The 19,025-nt window shown below is 52.4% G+C and overlaps 1 protein-coding gene across 3 annotated transcripts in view; it reads right to left on the bottom strand.

Annotated features, from left to right (window-relative positions):
• The window catches only part of SPEF2 (sperm flagellar 2), a 187,632-nt gene extending 169,259 nt beyond the window's left edge, over positions 1 to 18,373 (bottom strand). For all 3 annotated transcript variants that reach the window (XM_075328486.1, XM_075328489.1, XM_075328494.1), the window contains exon 1: positions 18,039 to 18,373. In XM_075328486.1, the coding sequence (XP_075184601.1) occupies positions 18,039 to 18,096 (58 nt within the window). In that variant the 5' untranslated portion in view covers positions 18,097 to 18,373. The remainder of the gene's footprint in view (positions 1 to 18,038) is intronic.
• Positions 18,374 to 19,025: the final 652 nt, after the last annotated feature.

The raw sequence follows: 19,025 nt of genomic DNA, 5'->3' as shown, positions 1-19,025 counted from the left end.
GGCCGAGTGCTGAGGAGCAGATCAGACAAGTCACCACAGCTCTGCTGATCCCATAACTGCAGAGTCCAGACCTCCTTTAGTAACATCTGCACCAAACACTGACCCCGTAGAGGGCTTCATGGCCAAGCACAATGCCGAGACATACATCACCAAGCACAATGCCGAGACATACATAATCAAGCACAATGCCGAGACATACATCACCAAGCACAATGCCGAGACATACATCACCAAGCACAATGCCGAGCCGTACATCACCAAGCACAATGCTGAGCCATACATCACCAAGCACAATGCCGAGACATACATAATCAAGCACAATGCCGAGCCATACACCACCAAGCACAATGCTGAGCCATACATCACCAAGCACAATGCCGAGACATACATCACCAAGCACAATGCCGAGCCGTACATCACCAAGCACAATGCTGAGCCATACATCACCAAGCACAATGCCGAGACATACATAATCAAGCACAATGCCGAGCCATACACCACCAAGCACAATGCTGAGCCATACATCACCAAGCACAATGCTGAGCCGTACATCACCAAGCACAATGCTGAGCCGTACATCACCAAGCACAATGCCGAGCCATACATCACCAAGCACAATGCCGAGCCGTACATCACCAAGCACAATGTCGAGCCGTACATCACCAAGCACAATGCCGAGCCGTACATCACCAAGCACAATGCCGAGCCGTAAATCACCAAGCACAATGCTCAGCCGTACATCACCAAGCACAATGCCGAGCCGTACATCACCAAGCACAATGTCGAGCCGTAAATCACCAAGCACAATGCTCAGCCGTACATCACCAAGCACAATGCTCAGCAGTACATCACCAAGCACAATGCCGAGCCATACATCACCAAGCACAATGCCGAGCCGTACATCACCAAGCACAATGTCGAGCCGGACATCACCAAGCACAAAGCCGAGACATACATCACCAAGCACAATGTCGAGCCATACATCACCAAGCACAATGCCGAGCCATACATTACCAAGCACAATGCCGAGCCATACATCACCAAGCACAATGCCGAGCCGTACATCACCAAGCACAATGCTGAGCCGTACATCACCAAGCACAATGCCGAGCCATACATCACCAAACACAATGCTGAGCCGTACATCACCAAGCACAATGCCGAGCCGTACATCACCAAGCACAATGCCGAGCCATACATCACCAAGCACAATGCCGAGCCATACATCACCAAGCACAATGCCGAGCCATACATCACCAAGCACAATGCCGAGCCATACATCACCAAGCACAATGCCGAGCCATACATCACCAAGCACAATGCCGAGCCATACACCACCAAGCACAATGCCGAGCCGTACATCACCAAGCACAATGCCGAGCCGTACATCACCAAGCACAATGCCGAGCCATAAATCACCAAGCACAATACCGAGCCATACATCACCAAGCACAATGCTGAGCCATACATCACCAAGCACAATGCTGAGCCATACATCACCAAGCACAATGCCGAGCCATACATCACCAAGCACAATGCCGAGCCATACATCACCAAGCACAATGCCGAGCCGTACATCACCAAGCACAATGCCGAGCCATACATCACCAAGCACAATGCCGAGCCATACATCACCAAGCACAATGCTGAGCCATACATCACCAAGCACCATGCTGAGCCATACATCACCAAGCACAATGCTGAGCCATACATCACCAAGCACAATGCCGAGCCATACATCACCAAGCACAATGCCGAGCCATACATCACCAAGCACAATGCCGAGCCGTACATCACCAAGCACAATGCCGAGCCATACATCACCAAGCACAATGCTGAGCCATACATCACCAAGCACAATGCTGAGCCATACATCACCAAGCACCATGCTGAGCCGTACATCACCAAGCACAATGCCGAGCCATACATCACCAAGCACAATGCTGAGCCATACATCACCAAGCACAATGCTGAGCCATACATCACCAAGCACAATGCTGAGCCGTACATCACCAAGCACAATGCCGAGCCGTACATCACCAAGCACAATGCTGAGCCGTACATCACCAAGCACAATGCCGAGCCGTACATCACAAAGCACAATGCCTAGCCGTACATCACCAAGCACAATGCCGAGCCGTACATCACCAAGCACAATGCTGATCCGTACATCACCAAGCACAATGCCGAGCCATACATCACCAAGCACAATGCTCAGCCGTACATCACCAAGCACAATGCTGAGCCATACATCACCAAGCACAATGCCGAGCCATACATCACCAAGCACATTGCTGAGCCGTACATCACCAAGCACAATGCCGAGCCGTACATCACCAAGCACAATGCCTAGCCGTACATCACCAAGCACAATGCCGAGCCATACATCACCAAGCACAATGCCGAGCCATACATCACCAAGCACAATGCCGAGCCATACATCACCAAGCACAATGCCGAGCCATACATCACCAAGCACAATGCCGAGCCATACACCACCAAGCACAATGCCGAGCCGTACATCACCAAGCACAATGCCGAGCCATACATCACCAAGCACAATGCCGAGCCATACACCACCAAGCACAATGCCGAGCCGTACATCACCAAGCACAATGCCGAGCCGTACATCACCAAGCACAATGCCGAGCCATAAATCACTAAAGCACAATGCTCAGCCATACATCACCAAGCACAATGCTGAGCCATACATCACCAAGCACAATGCTGAGCCATACATCACCAAGCACAATGCCGAGCCATACATCACCAAGCACAATGCCGAGCCATACATCACCAAGCACAATGCTGAGCCGTACATCACCAAGCACAATGCCGAGCCATACATCACCAAGCACAATGCTGAGCCATACATCACCAAGCACAATGCTGAGCCATACATCACCAAGCACCATGCTGAGCCGTACATCACCAAGCACAATGCCGAGCCATACATCACCAAGCACAGTGCTGAGCCATACATCACCAAGCACCATGCTGAGCCATACATCACCAAGCACAATGCTGAGCCATACATCACCAAGCACCATGCTGAGCCGTACATCACCAAGCACAATGCCGAGCCGTACATCACCAAGCACAATGCCGAGCCGTACATCACCAAGCACAATGCTGAGCCGTACATCACCAAGCACAATGCCGAGCCGTACATCACCAAGCACAATGCCTAGCCGTACATCACCAAGCACAATGCCGAGCCGTACATCACCAAGCACAATGCTGAGCCGTACATCACCAAGCACAATGCCGAGCCATACATCACAAAGCACAATGCTCAGCCGTACATCACCAAGCACAATGCTGAGCCATACATCACCAAGCACAATGCCGAGCCATACATCACCAAGCACATTGCTGAGCCGTACATCACCAAGCACAATGCCGAGCCGTACATCACCAAGCACAATGCCTAGCCGTACATCACCAAGCACAATGCCGAGCCATACATCACCAAGCACAATGCCGAGCCATACATCACCAAGCACAATGCTGAGCCGTACATCTCCAAGCACAATGCTGAGCCGTACACCACCAAGCACAATGCCGTGCCGTACATCACCAAGCACAATGCCGAGCCATACATCACCAAGCACAATGCTGAGCCGTACATCACCAAGCACAATGCCGAGCCATACATCACCAAGCACAATGCTCAGCCGTACATCACCAAGCACAATGCTGAGCCATACATCACCAAGCACAATGCCGAGCCATACATCACCAAGCACATTGCTGAGCCGTACATCACCAAGCACAATGCCGAGTCGTACATCACCAAGCACAATGCCTAGCCGTACATCACCAAGCACAATGCCGAGCCATACATCACCAAGCACAATGCCGAGCCATACATCACCAAGCACAATGCTGAGCCGTACATCTCCAAGCACAATGCTGAGCTGTACACCACCAAGCACAATGCCGAGCCGTACATCACCAAGCACAATGCTGACCCGTACATCACCAAGCACAATGCCGAGCCGTACATCACCAAGCACAATGCTGAGCCATACATCACCAAGCACAATGCTGAGCTGTACATCACCAAGCACAATGCCGAGCCATACATCACCAAGCACAATGCTGAGCGTCGCATGGAGTGATGTAAAGGCGCCACCACCAGTGGATTGGAAGAGACGTGTTCTGCACAGTGACAGATCTTGCTGTTCTGTCTGCGTCTGATGGAGGAGTCTGGGTTTGGTGAATGGAGGAGGTCACCCCCTGACTGCAGTGTGCCCGCTGTACAGTATGATGGAGGAGGATCATGCTCCGGGCTGTTATCAGGGGTCAGCCTTGGACCCTTATCTCCATTGATGAGAAATCTTAGGGCGGCTTTGCACGTTGCAACATCGCACGTGCTATGTTGGTGGGGTCAAATCGAAAGTGACGCACTTCCGGCATCACTTTCGACATCGTTGTGTGTAAATCCTAGATGATACGATTAACGAACGCAAAAGCGTCGTTATCGTATCATCGGTGCAGGCTCCGACTTTTTCATAATTACGCTGCCGCGACAGGTACGATGCTGTTCCTCGTTCTTGCGGCAGCACTCATCGCTGTGTATGAAGCCGCAGGAGCGAGGAACATCTCCTTACCTGCCGCCAGCGGCTATACGGAAGGAAGGAGGTGGGCGGGATGTTTACATCCTGCTCATCTCCGCCCCTCCGCCGCTATTGGCCGCCTGCCTTGTGACGTCGCTATGACGCTGCACGACCCGCCCCCTTAGGAAGGAGGCGGGTCGCCGGCCAGAGCGACGGTTGCAGGGCAGGTGAGTGCATGTGAAGCTGGCGTAGCGATAATTTTCGCTACGCCAGCTATCACACGATATCGTACCTGCGACGGGGGCGGGGACTATCGCGTGCGACATCGCAGCATCGGCTTGCGATGTTGCAACGTGCAAAGCCCGCCTTAATCGTTCAATACCAGACATTGTGGAGAATTGTAGCTTCCGCTTTGTGGTTGCAGTTTGGGGAAGACCCTTCTCTGTTCTCAATGATTGCGCCCAGTGCACATGGGCCATACAGACAGGTCTCATGCCATGGAATCAATGTGCGGGCCATGCCTGGAGGCTCAGGCTACTTGTGGCTTCACGACAAAACATCACAACGTCAAGTGACCACGATGGTAAATGGGGCACAAAAATGAATCCCCGCTGCTTTCCTGCAGAACGTCCTTCACCATCATTGCAAAAATATCCTATTGATCCTTAAAATTCTACCAAAGAGAGAACATTCAGCGCCCCCTGTTCACCCCGTACATATGGCAGCAGATTCCCCCGGTCAGTGAGCCTGTACCTGGCAGGAGCTCTGCAGGATGGTGAGCCTGTACCTGGCAGGAGCTCTGCAGGATGGTGAGCCTGTACCTGGCAGGAGCTCTGCAGGATGGTGAGCCTGTACCTGGCAGGAGCTCTGCAGGATGGCGAGCCTGTACCTGGCAGGAGCTCTGCAGGATGGCGAGCCTGTACCTGGCAGGAGCTCTGCAGGATGGTGAGCCTGTACCTGCCAGGAGCTCTGCAGGGTGGTGAGCCTGTACCTGGCAGGAGCTCTGCAGGATAGTGAGCCTGTACCTGGCAGGAGCTCTGCAGGATAGTGAGCCTGTACCTGGCAGGAGCTCTGCAGGATGGTGAGCCTGTACCTGGCAGGAGCTCTGCAGGATGGCGAGCCTGTACCTGGCAGGAGCTCTGCAGGATGGTGAGCCTGTACCTGGCAGGAGCTCTGCAGGATGGTGAGCCTGTACCTGGCAGGAGCTCTGCAGGATGGTGAGCCTGTACCTGGCAGGAGCTCTGCAGGATGGCGAGCCTGTACCTGGCAGGAGCTCTGCAGGATGGTGAGCCTGTACCTGGCAGGAGCTCTGCAGGATGGTGAGCCTGTACCTGGCAGGAGCTCTGCAGGATGGTGAGCCTGTACCTGGCAGGAGCTCTGCAGGATGGTGAGCCTGTACCTGGCAGGAGCTCTGCAGGATGGTGAGCCTGTACCTAGCAGGAGCTCTGCAGGATGGTGAGCCTGTACCTGGCAGGAGCTCTGCAGGATGGTGAGCCTGTACCTGGCAGGAGCTCTGCAGGATGGTGAGCCTGTACCTGGCAGGAGCTCTGCAGGATGGTGAGCATGTACCTGGCAGGAGCTCTGCAGGATGGTGAGCCTGTACCTGGCAGGAGCTCTGCAGGATGGTGAGCCTGTACCTGGCAGGAGCTCTGCAGGATGGTGAGCCTGTACCTGGCAGGAGCTCTGCAGGATGGTGAGCATGTACCTGGCAGGAGCTCTGCAGGATGGTGAGCATGTACCTGGCAGGAGCTCTGCAGGATGGTGAGCATGTACCTGGCAGGAGCTCTGCAGGATGGTGAGCCTGTACCTGGCAGGAGCTCTGCAGGATGGTGAGCCTGTACGTGGCAGGAGCTCTGCAGGATGGCGAGCCTGTACCTGGCAGGAGCTCTGCAGGATGGCGAGCCTGTACCTGGCAGGAGCTCTGCAGGATGGTGAGCCTGTACCTGGCAGGAGCTCTGCAGGATGGTGAGCCTGTACCTGGCAGGAGCTCTGCAGGATGGTGAGCCTGTACCTGGCAGGAGCTCTGCAGGATGGTGAGCCTGTACCTGGCAGGAGCTCTGCAGGATGGTGAGCCTGTACCTGGCAGGAGCTCTGCAGGATGGTGAGCCTGTACCTGGCAGGAGCTCTGCAGGATGGTGAGCCTGTACCTGGCAGGAGCTCTGCAGGATGGTGAGCCTGTACCTGGCAGGAGCTCTGCAGGATGGTGAGCCTGTACCTGGCAGGAGCTCTGCAGGATGGTGAGCCTGTACCTGGCAGGAGCTCTGCAGGATGGTGAGCCTGTACCTGGCAGGAGCTCTGCAGGATGGTGAGCCTGTACCTGGCAGGAGCTCTGCAGGATGGTGACCTGTACCTAGCAGGAGCTCTGCAGGATGGTGAGCCTGTGCTGTGCAGGGAGGTCCTCCCCGGAGCACGCAGGGGTACCCCGGGGACACACACCGGGGCACCGAGGTATAAAGCCTCTGTAACTACAGCAAATACACAGAGGCTGCCAAAACCTGAACCCTGCGCATCACCGGCAGCACATGAAGGCGGCGAGCTCAGATCTGGGCATCATACAGCTCACCCGAATACCTGTGCCATTCTATAGGGAGGCAGGTCACCCCTAAGGGTATGTGCGCACACTGCGTTTTTTTCCCCTACAGGTTTTGCTGCAGACTTTCTGCAGCAAAAAGAATGTGCATGTCACTTCTTTTCCGCAGGTACCGGCATTTTTTCTCATAGATAATGGTAAGAAACCGCAGGGACCAACCTGCGGAAAAAACGCATCAAAAACGCGAGTGCGGTTTTACCATGTTTTTTGCCACGGGGCGGTATTCTGCAGAGGGTGCAGATAATTCTTAAGAAAAGTCCATTTTCTAGTGCGCACATAGCCTAAAACACAACCAAAATGTAAGAAAAAATGTAACGTGTGCACATGGCCTAAAACACAACCAAAATATAAGAAAAAATGCAACGTGTGCACATGGCCTAAGGGAGACTCCGGAGAACACAGGATCTTCCCATTGTAATAATTCAGGAGGAACGTCCGCAATCTCCCTAGAAGTAAGAATTCCACGCATTGTGTTTACTTGGTGCAGGAGTAAGAGAACAGGTCCACAGGATCGAGATACTGATGTAATGACTGGAAATGGTTATTACATCCTCACCTCTGTATAACACACTACCCGTCCTCTCCACAGTGCTGCACTGCCCTACATCTCCTCATGTGTCTATCCCCTACCTGTCCTCTCCACAGTGCTGCACCGCCCTACATCTCCTCATGTGTCTATCCCCTACCTGTCCTCTCCACAGTGCTGCACTGCCCTACATCTCCTCATGTGTCTATCCCCTACCTGTCCTCTCCACAGTGCTGCACCGCCCTACATCTCCTCATGTGTCTATCCCCTACCTGTCCTCTCCACAGTGCTGCACTGCCCTACATCTCCTCCTCATGTGTCTATCCCTACCTGTCCTCTCCACAGTGCTGCACTGCCCTACATCTCCTCCTCATGTGTCTATCCCTACCTGTCCTCTCCACAGTGCTGCACTGCCCTACATCTCCTCCTCATCTGTCTATCCCCTACCTGTCCTCTCAACAGTGCTGCACCGCCCTACATCTCCTCCTCATCTGTCTATCCCTACCTGTCCTCTCCACAGTGCTGCACTGCCCTACATCTCCTCCTCATGTGTCTATCCCCTACCTGTCCTCTCCACAGTGCTGCACTGCCCTACATCTCCTCCTCATCTGTCTATCCCTACCTGTCCTCTCCACAGTGCTGCACTGCCCTACATCTCCTCCTCATGTGTCTATCCCCTACCTGTCCTCTCCACAGTGCTGCACTGCCCTACATCTCCTCCTCATCTGTCTATCCCTACCTGTCCTCTCCACAGTGCTGCACTGCCCTACATCTCCTCATGTGTCTATCCCTACCTGTCCTCTCCACAGAGCTGCACTGCCCTACATCTCCTCATGTGTCTATCCCCTACCTGTCCTCTCCACAGTGCTGCACCGCCCTACATCTCCTCATGTGTCTATCCCCTACCTGTCCTCTCCACAGTGCTGCACCGCCCTACATCTCCTCCTCATCTGTCTATCCCCTACCTGTCCTCTCCACAGTGCTGCACTGCCCTACATCTCCTCCTCATCTGTCTATCCCTACCTGTCCTCTCCACAGTGCTGCACTGCCCTACATCTCCTCATGTGTCTATCCCCTACCTGTCCTCTCCACAGTGCTGCACCGCCCTACATCTCCTCATGTGTCTATCCCCTACCTGTCCTCTCCACAGTGCTGCACTGCCCTACATCTCCTCCTCATGTGTCTATCCCTACCTGTCCTCTCCACAGTGCTGCACTGCCCTACATCTCCTCCTCATGTGTCTATCCCCTACCTGTCCTCTCCACAGTGCTGCACCGCCCTACATCTCCTCATGTGTCTATCCCCTACCTGTCCTCTCCACAGTGCTGCACTGCCCTACATCTCCTCCTCATCTGTCTATCCCTACCTGTCCTCTCCACAGTGCTGCACTGCCCTACATATCCTCCTCATCTGTCTATCCCTACCTGTCCTCTCCACAGTGCTGCACTGCCCTACATATCCTCCTCATCTGTCTATCCCTACCTGTCCTCTCCACAGTGCTGCACTGCCCTACATCTCCTCCTCATGTGTCTATCCCCTACCTGTCCTCTCCACAGTGCTGCACCGCCCTACATCTCCTCATGTGTCTATCCCCTACCTGTCCTCTCCACAGTGCTGCACTGCCCTACATCTCCTCCTCATCTGTCTATCCCTACCTGTCCTCTCCACAGTGCTGCACTGCCCTACATCTCCTCCTCATCTGTCTATCCCTACCTGTCCTCTCCACAGTGCTGCACCGCCCTACATCTCCTCATGTGTCTATCCCCTACCTGTCCTCTCCACAGTGCTGCACCGCCCTACATCTCCTCCTCATCTGTCTATCCCCTACCTGTCCTCTCCACAGTGCTGCACTGCCCTACATCTCCTCCTCATCTGTCTATCCCTACCTGTCCTCTCCACAGTGCTGCACTGCCCTACATCTCCTCATGTGTCTATCCCCTACCTGTCCTCTCCACAGTGCTGCACTGCCCTACATCTCCTCATGTGTCTATCCCTACCTGTCCTCTCCACAGTGCTGCACTGCCCTATATCTCCTCCTCATCTGTCTATCCCCTACCTGTCCTCTCCACAGTGCTGCACTGCCCTACATCTCCTCCTCATCTGTCTATCCCCTACCTGTCCTCTCCACAGTTCTGCACTGCCCTACATCTCCTCCTCATCTGTCTATCCCTACCTGTCCTCTCTACAGTGCTGCACTGCCCTACATCTCCTCCTCATCTGTCTATCCCCTACCTGTCCTCTCAACAGTGCTGCACCGCCCTACATCTCCTCCTCATCTGTCTATCCCCTACCCGTCCTCTCCACAGTGCTGCACTGCCCTACATCTCCTCCTCATGTGTCTATCCCATACCTGTCCTCTCCACAGTGCTGCACTGCCCTACATCTCCTCCTCATCTGTCTATCCCCTACCCGTCCTCTCCACAGTGCTGCACTGCCCTACATCTCCTCCTCATCTGTCTATCCCTACCTGTCCTTTCCACAGTGCTGCACCGCCCTACATCTCCTCCTCATCTGTCTATCCCTACCTGTCCTCTCCACAGTGATGCACTGCCCTACATCTCCTCCCCATCCCAGTCTACCACCCTACCCGTCCTCTCCACAGTGCTGCACCACCCTACATCTCCTCCTCATCTGTGTACCACCCTACCAATGCTCTGTACAGTACTGCACTGGCCTACATCTCGTCTTCATCTATCTACTACCCTACCGTCCTCTCAATAGGTCTGCATCGTCCTACATCTCCGTCTACCACCCTACCTGTCCTCTCCACAGTCCTGCACTGCCCTACATCTCCTTCTCATCAATCTACCACTCAAGCCATGCTCTCTACATTGCTGCACCACCGTAATCTCCTCCTCAACTCTGTCTACCACTGCGACTATCCTCTCCACAGTGCTGCACCGCCTTACATCTCCTCCACATCTACTTACCACCCTACTGTTCTCTCCACAGTTCTGCATAGTCCTACATCTCCTCCTCCCCTCTGTCTACCACCCTATCGTTCTTCTCAAGAGTGATGAACTACCCTACATCTCCTCCTCATCTGTCTACCACCCAACCCATTCTCTCCACAGTGCTGCACTGCTCTACATCTTCTCCTCATCTATCTACCACCCTACTCTATCTGTGCTCTCTACAGTGTCACACCACCCTACATCTCCTCCTCATCTCTGTCTACCACTGTATCCGTCCTCTCCACAGTGCTGCACTGCCCTACATCTCCTGTTCATCATTCTATCACCCTACCTATCCTCTCTACAAAGCTGTACTGCCCTACATCTCCTCCCCATCCCAGTCTACCACCCTACTGTCTTCTCCACAGTGCTGCACCACCCTACATCCCCTCCTCATCTATTTACCACCCTACTGTCCTCTCCACAATTCTGCATCGCCCTACATCTCCTCCTCACCTCTGTCTATCCCCTACCCATCCTCTCCACAGTGCTGCACCACCCTACATCTCCTCCTCATCTGTCTACCATCCTACCCAAGCTCTCCACATCCCGTCCCCATCTATCTACCACACTACAGTCTTCTCCACAGTGCTGTGCCGCCCTATATCTAATTCTCATTGCTGACTACCATCCTACCCGTCCTCTCAACAGTTCTGCATCACCCAACATCTCCTCCTCATCTCTGTCTACCACTGTATCCGTCCTCTCCACAGTGCTGCACTGCCCTACATCTCCTGTTCATCATTCTATCACCCTACCTATCCTCTCTACAAAGCTGTACTGCCCTACATCTCCTCCCCATCCCAGTCTACCACCCTACTGTCTTCTCCACAGTGCTGCACCACCCTACATCCCCTCCTCATCTATTTACCACCCTACTGTCCTCTCCACAATTCTGCATTGCCCTACATCTCCTCCTCACCTCTGTCTATCCCCTACCCATCCTCTCCACAGTGCTGCACCACCCTACATCTCCTCCTCATCTGTCTACCATCCTACCCAAGCTCTCCACATCCCTTCCCCATCTATCTACCACACTACAGTCTTCTCCACAGTGCTGTGCCGCCCTATATCTAATTCTCATTGCTGACTACCATCCTACCCGTCCTCTCAACAGTTCTGCATCACCCAACATCTCCTCCTCATCTCTGTCTATCGCCCTACCCGTCATCTCCACAATTCTGCACCATCCTAATTTTCCTCATCTCTATTTACCACCCTACTGTCCTCTCCACAGTTCTGCATCGCCCAACATCTCCTCCTCATCTTTGTCTATTGCCATACCTGTTCTCTCCACAATTCTGCAACCTCCTAAATCTTCTCCTCACCTCTGTATAGTATAGTACCTGTCCTCTCCACAGTTCTAAACCGCTCTACATTTCCTCCCCATATTTGTCTACCACCCTACTGTCCTCTCCTCAGTGCTGCACTGCCCTTCATCTCCTCCTCACCTCTGTCTACCACCCTACTGTCCTCTCCAGAGTTCTGCACTGCCCTACATCCCCTCCTCATCTATCTACCACCCTACCTCTCCTCATCTGTCTACCACCCTACCCAGCCTCTCCACAGTGCTGCACCACCCTACATCTCCTCCTCATCTGTCTACCACCCTACCCAGCCTCTCCACAGTGCTGCACCACCCTACATCTCCTACTCATCTGTCTACCACCCTACCCAGCCTCTCCACAGTGCTGCACCACCCTACATCTCCTCCTCACCTCTGTCTACCACCCTACCCAGCCTCTCCACAGAACTGCACCACCCTACATCTCCTCCTCACCTGTCTACAACCTACAGTCCTCTCCACAGAGCTGCACCACCCTACATCTTGTCCTCATCGATCCACCAACTTACTGTCCTCTCCTTAGTGCTGTGCTACCGTATATCTAATCCTCATTCTGTCCACCACCCTTCCCGTCCTCTGAACAGTGCTGCACCGCACTACATCTCCTCAACTCTGCCTACCACCCTACCCTGGCTCTCAGTTCTGCTGATTTAAGACATCCTCCATAAATTAAACTTCCCACTCCCAACTTCTTTTCTTGCGCTGCACTAGTTCTCTGGAATGCTCTACTGCACCTACGACAATCTTTATAATTCCCAGTGTCCTCGGTTTCCATCTCTCCCCCACATGTGACATGTACAATTTTTTTCCGTTTGTTGGCACATTATTTGATAAAATGAACGTAGTCATAAAAAGGTTACGGTTCTAAGGAAAAGGGGAGGAAAAAGGGAAGGTGAAGACAAGAAAGACGTCTCCGATGGTTTACATGAGTCCTCCACCCACATCTCAGCATTACTATACAACTTCTCCCCGTTTTCTCCATTTCTCGCAGGATCTGCTCCGTCCTTTCCTTGCCCACTCTATGCGCTCATGTCAGCATGTATACACTGACCCTGCAGCTTTACATGAATACCTTTATTTACTACTAGCTGTACTCCCCGGCTTCACCCGGGTTAATAACTGCTGTTAACAAAAGAGAATGTATTAACATTCCCGGGATAGAATGTATAAATAGAATGTATTAACGTCCGGGATAGAATGTATAAATAGAATGTATTAACATTCCCGGGATAGAATGTATAAATAGAATGTATTAACATTCCCGGGATAGAATGTATAAATAGAATGTATTAACGCCCGGGATAGAATGTATAAATAGAATGTATTAACATTCCCGGGATAGAATGTATAAATAGAATGTATTAACGTCCGGGATAGAATGTATAAATAGAATGTATTAACGCCCGGGATAGAATGTATAAATAGAATGTATTAACGTCCGGGATAGAATGTATAAATAGAATGTATTAACATTCCCGGGATAGAATGTATAAATAGAATGTATTAACATTCCCGGGATAGAATGTATAAATAGAATGTATTAACATTCCCGGGATAGAATGTATAAATAGAATGTATTAACATTCCCGGGATAGAATGTATAAATAGAATGTATTAACGCCCGGGATAGAATGTATAAATAGAATGTATTAACATTCCCGGGATAGAATGTATAAATAGAATATATTAACGCCCGGGATAGAATGTATAAATAGAATGTATTAACGTCCGGGATAGAATGTATAAATAGAATGTATTAACGCCCGGGATAGAATGTATAAATAGAATGTATTAACGCCCGGGATAGAATGTATAAATAGAATGTATTAACGTCCGGGATAGAATGTATAAATAGAATGTATTAACATTCCCGGGATAGAATGTTTAAATAGAATATATTAACGCCCGGGATAGAATGTATAAATAGAATGTATTAACATTCCCGGGATAGAATGTATAAATAGAATGTATTAACGCCCGGGATAGAATGTATAAATAGAATGTATTAACGCCCGGGATAGAATGTATAAATAGAATGTATTAACATTCCCGGGATAGAATGTATAAATAGAATGTATTAACGCCCGGGATAGAATGTATAAATAGAATGTATTAACGCCCGGGATAGAATGTATAAATAGAATGTATTAACGCCCGGGATAGAATGTATAAATAGAATGTATTAACATTCCCGGGATAGAATGTATAAATAGAATGTATTAACGCCCGGGATAGAATGTATAAATAGAATGTATTAACATTCCCGGGATAGAATGTATAAATAGAATGTATTAACGTCCGGGATAGAATGTATAAATAGAATGTATTAACATTCCCGGGATAGAATGTATAAATAGAATGTATTAACGCCCGGGATAGAATGTATAAATAGAATGTATTAACATTCCCGGGATAGAATGTATAAATAGAATGTATTAACGCCCGGGATAGAATGTATAAATAGAATGTATTAACATTCCCGGGATAGAATGTATAAATAGAATGTATTAACGTCCGGGATAGAATGTATAAATAGAATGTATTAACGCCCGGGATAGAATGTATAAATAGAATGTATTAACGCCCGGGATAGAATGTATAAATAGAATGTATTAACGCCCGGGATAGAATGTATAAATAGAATGTATTAACATTCCCGGGATAGAATGTATAAATAGAATGTATTAACGCCCGGGATAGAATGTATAAATAGAATGTATTAACGCCCGGGATAGAATGTATAAATAGAATGTATTAACGCCCGGGATAGAATGTATAAATAGAATGTATTAACGCCCGGGATAGAATGTATAAATAGAATGTATTAACGCCCGGGATAGAATGTATAAATAGAATGTATTAACGCCCGGGATAGTAACTGTCTCTCAGTTTCTCTCCCATTCTCTGTCTCCCCCTCTGTATATATCTCTCTGTCTCTCTCGCTATCTTTGTCTGTCTGTCTCTTTCCCTGTCTGTCTCAATCTCTTTCCCTGTCTGTCTATCTATCTCTTTCCTTGTCTGTCTATCTATATCTGTCACTTCCCCTGTCTGTCTCTTTCCCTCTCTTTCTCTGTCTGTTTCCCTGTTTGTCTGTTTCCCTGTGTCTGTCTTTGTCTGTCTCTTTACCTGTCTGTGTCTGTCTCTTAACCTGTCTCTCTCTTTCCCTGTCTGTCTCTTTCCCTGTCAGTCTGTCTCTTTGTCTGTCTCTTTGTGTCTGTCTCTTACCCTGTCTATGTCTGTTTCTTAGCCTGTCTGTGTCTGCCTCTTTCCCTGTCTGTGTCTGTCTCTTTCCCTGGCTGCATTGTGACACGCCAACATTCCATATAAGGGCGTGGCTGCACATTCTTCTGAAGTTCTGGCTGCACTGTGGCTCCCAGCTCCATTCGCTTTAATGGAGGCAGGTTTTTTGGCGAATAACTGTAAAGAGCGGGGTTAAAATTTCCCCTCAAAACATAGCCTCTCGGGGTCCAGAAGTGTGAGTGTGTAAAATTTTGTGGCTGTAGCTGCGACGGTGCAGATGCCAATATCCCGGACACACACACACACATTCAGCTTTATATATTAGATTACAATACAAGCACATTTCACTTTTAAGAGAGACCCCTATAATATAAGAGTTAACTGAGAGTCCCTCAGTGAGCTCACACGTGGAGACTTTGCAACTAATAACTCTGAGTGCGGAGAGTTGAGTTAAACGTTGTGGTAATATAACAGCTGAGTAGAAGATAAAAGACTCTCCCCATCACAGGGCGCTCACTGACTGACCCTAAGTTAACTCATTCTGCAGCCGGCATTGCAGAGACTACAGGAGACAAAAAGTGAAATTTATTCCAACGGAAAGTCCTAAAATCAATCTGTGGTAATTCAGTCCCATCAGCTGGAGAAAGCACATCTATTACCAAAAACGACTGTATAATGGGCCGGCCTGTAATAAGCACGGCATCCGCGGAGGTCCGGCCTCGACCCACCACCATAAAGATCCCACAGGGAGAGAGCGAAGCCATGGGTGAGGAGAGACATCCAATCAGGCCCCTGCGCTAACCCTACAGATACAGGGGGTGAGGGACCACGAGGGGAGGGGATGAGGGACCCCGAGGGGAGGGGGTGAGGGACTGCGGGGGGAGGGGGTGAGGGACCCCGAGGGGAGGTGGTGAGGGACTGCGGGGGGAGGGGGATGAGGGACCCTGAGGGGAGGGTGATGAGGGACTGCGAGGGGAGGGGGATGAGGGGGACCCCGAGGGGAGGGGGGGATGAGGGACCCCGAGGGGAGGGGGAATGAGGGACCCCGAGGGGAGGGGGAATGAGGGACCCCGAGGGGAGGGGGAATGAGGGACCCCGAGGGGAGGGGGAATGAGGGACCCCGAGGGGAGGGGGAATGAGGGACCCCGAGGGGAGGGGGAATGAGGGACCCCGAGGGGAGGGGGAATGAGGGACCCCGAGGGGAGGGGGAATGAGGGACCCCGAGGGGAGGGGGAATGAGGGACCCCGAGGGGAGGGGGGATGAGGGACCCCGAGGGGAGGGGGGATGAGGGACCCGAGGGGAGGGGGGATGAGGGACCCCGAGGGGAGGGGGGATGAGGGACCGCGAGGGGAGGGGGGATCAGGGACCGCGAGGGGAGGGGGGGATGAGGGACCCCGAGGGGAGGGGGATGAATGACCCCGAGGGGAGGGGGATGAGGGACCCCGAGGGCAAGGGGACTAGGGACCACGAGGGGAGGGGGATGAGGGACCCTGAAAAGAGGGGGATGAGGGACGTCGAGGGGAGGGGGATGAGGGACCGCAAGGGGAGAGGGATGAGAAATCCCGAGAGGAGGGAGATGAGGGACCCCGAGGGGAGGGGGATGAGGGACCCCGAGGGGAGGGGGATGAGGGACCCCGAGGGGAGGTGCCCACCAATAACCCACCATTCACATTCCTCACAAGGAGTTATATCAACCTGAGTGTCGCTCACATATGATGCAAAACGCAGCTGATCAAAGGAGCCCTATTTCCTGTCACACCACGAGACCACCAGGGATGGGAACATTAGCGCTTTCCAAAATCCACCAGGGATCAGCCCATTAACTCCTTACTCTCCAAGACCACCTAAGGCTGTGTCTAATAGTTTATTCATATCATTAGGCCACCAGGAATGTGTCTGTGAACCCGGCAACTCCCCCCAGGACCACCAGGGCTTTGCCTGTTCACTCCTTCAGGTCCTGAGATGACTGGGCACATGGGCATTAAATCACAGCCCTAGTTCATTTTACTCCTCAAGACCCCCAGGGATGTGGGTCCATTAACCCCTGCATGCTGGCGGTTAACCCTGGCTGTGCCGTTCCATTCTTTTGCTCCTCAAGACCACCAGGGATGTGTCCATTAACCCCTGCACGCTGGCAGTTAACCCTGGCTGTGCTGTTCCATTCTTTTACACCCCGAGACCACCAGGGATGTGTCCATTAACCCCTTCATACTGGCGGTTAACCCTGGCTGTGCTGTTCCATTCTTTTGCTCCTCAAGACCACCAGGGATGCGTCCATTAACCCCTGCACGCTGGCGGTTAACCCTGGCTGTGCCGTTCCATTCTTTTACACCCCGAGACCACCAGGGATGTGACTATTAACCCTTTCACACCCCGTGCACTGCCGAGGATGAGTGACCGTGTATTAACCCTTCTATCACCACCACTGCTGGGCCCATTACTCCTTTCTTACCTCAGACCACCAGGGAGGTGCCCATTAACCCTTTCACAGCCTCAGGCAGGTAGGGTTATACCCAGAGACCACCATGGATGTGCTGTCACCCATTTTCACATCTCCAGACCCCCAGGACTCTGTCGTTTAACCCTTTCCATGCCGTAGATCCCCAGGAATCGGCTCATGGAGCCCACCATGGAAGAACCGCAGGGCGGGAGACACAATGTGCACAGTCTCCACCTGGGAAAGCTGACACCTGTCATGGCTGCCGCCTCCACAGCGCGCACAGGGGTTGTCAGCCCGGTATCCAGTGCTCCAGCAGGGGGACTACAAGGCGCAGGGTGCAGACTGGGGGCACTACAGGTCCCAGCAACACCGGCACTCACCCACGCGGCGGGACAGCGCCAGCTCCTCGTTCAGCCACTGGCAGATAATCTCGGTCATGGCTTCGGCCGCTCCGGGGTCATCACCCGCCGCTCGCTATCCCGTTCTCTTCACCGGAGCCGCCAGGCCGCGTCCCGGCTCCATGACAACCGAAACCATAGCGACCGTTACCATGACAACAGAGCGCACCACAGAGACTGCAGCGCCGGATGGTTCTTTACTGCGAGCGCAGCGCGCCCTCTGCTGACAGATCAGAGCACTGCGGGCCCGGAGCGCGGAGCGTGAGAGTCATGATATGATATCACCGCCAGGGGGCGCTGCGGATGAGCCTGCTGTATGTCAGTATGAAGCCGGACGGTTCTGTACTGTGAGCGCAGCGCCCCCTGCTGACAGCTCAGAGTACTGCGGCCCCAGAGCGCGGAGAGTGAGAGTCACTTAACGAGGTCACCGCCAGGGGGCGCTGCGCAGTGTGCACAGGGTTCTCTCCGTCCTGCAGCTCAGCACGGGAATGAGAAGGGTTTGGCCATTTAGATTCAAGCAGTTTTGTTTTATATTTTTATTTTTTCATATTTTTACCTTTTCCCTTCAGGGACCTGAGCCTGATCACATAGGGTTATAGCAGTGAGAACAGCGGTGATATCGGCCTGAACGACGTATGGGGGCGGGCTGTATGGAGGGGGCAGGCTGTATGGAGGGGGCAGGCTGTATGGAGGGGGCGGGCTGTATGGAGGGGGCAGGCTGTATGGAGGGGGCAGGCTGTATGGAGGGGGCAGGCTGTATGGAGGGGGCAGGCTGTATGGAGGGGGCAGGCTGTATGGAGAGCAGGCTGTATGGAGGGGGCAGGCTGTATGGAGGGGGCAGGCTGTATGGAGGGCAGGCTGTATGGAGGGGGCAGGCTGTATGGAGGGGGCAGGCTGTATGAGGAGGGCAGGCTGTATGGAGGGGGCAGGCTGTATGGAGGGCAGGCTGTATGGAGGGCAGGCTGTATG

This window comes from Anomaloglossus baeobatrachus, chromosome 1, assembly GCF_048569485.1.
Source record: "Anomaloglossus baeobatrachus isolate aAnoBae1 chromosome 1, aAnoBae1.hap1, whole genome shotgun sequence".
Lineage (NCBI taxonomy): Eukaryota > Metazoa > Chordata > Amphibia > Anura > Aromobatidae > Anomaloglossus > Anomaloglossus baeobatrachus.
This window is presented reverse-complemented; position numbering and strand designations above follow the sequence as displayed.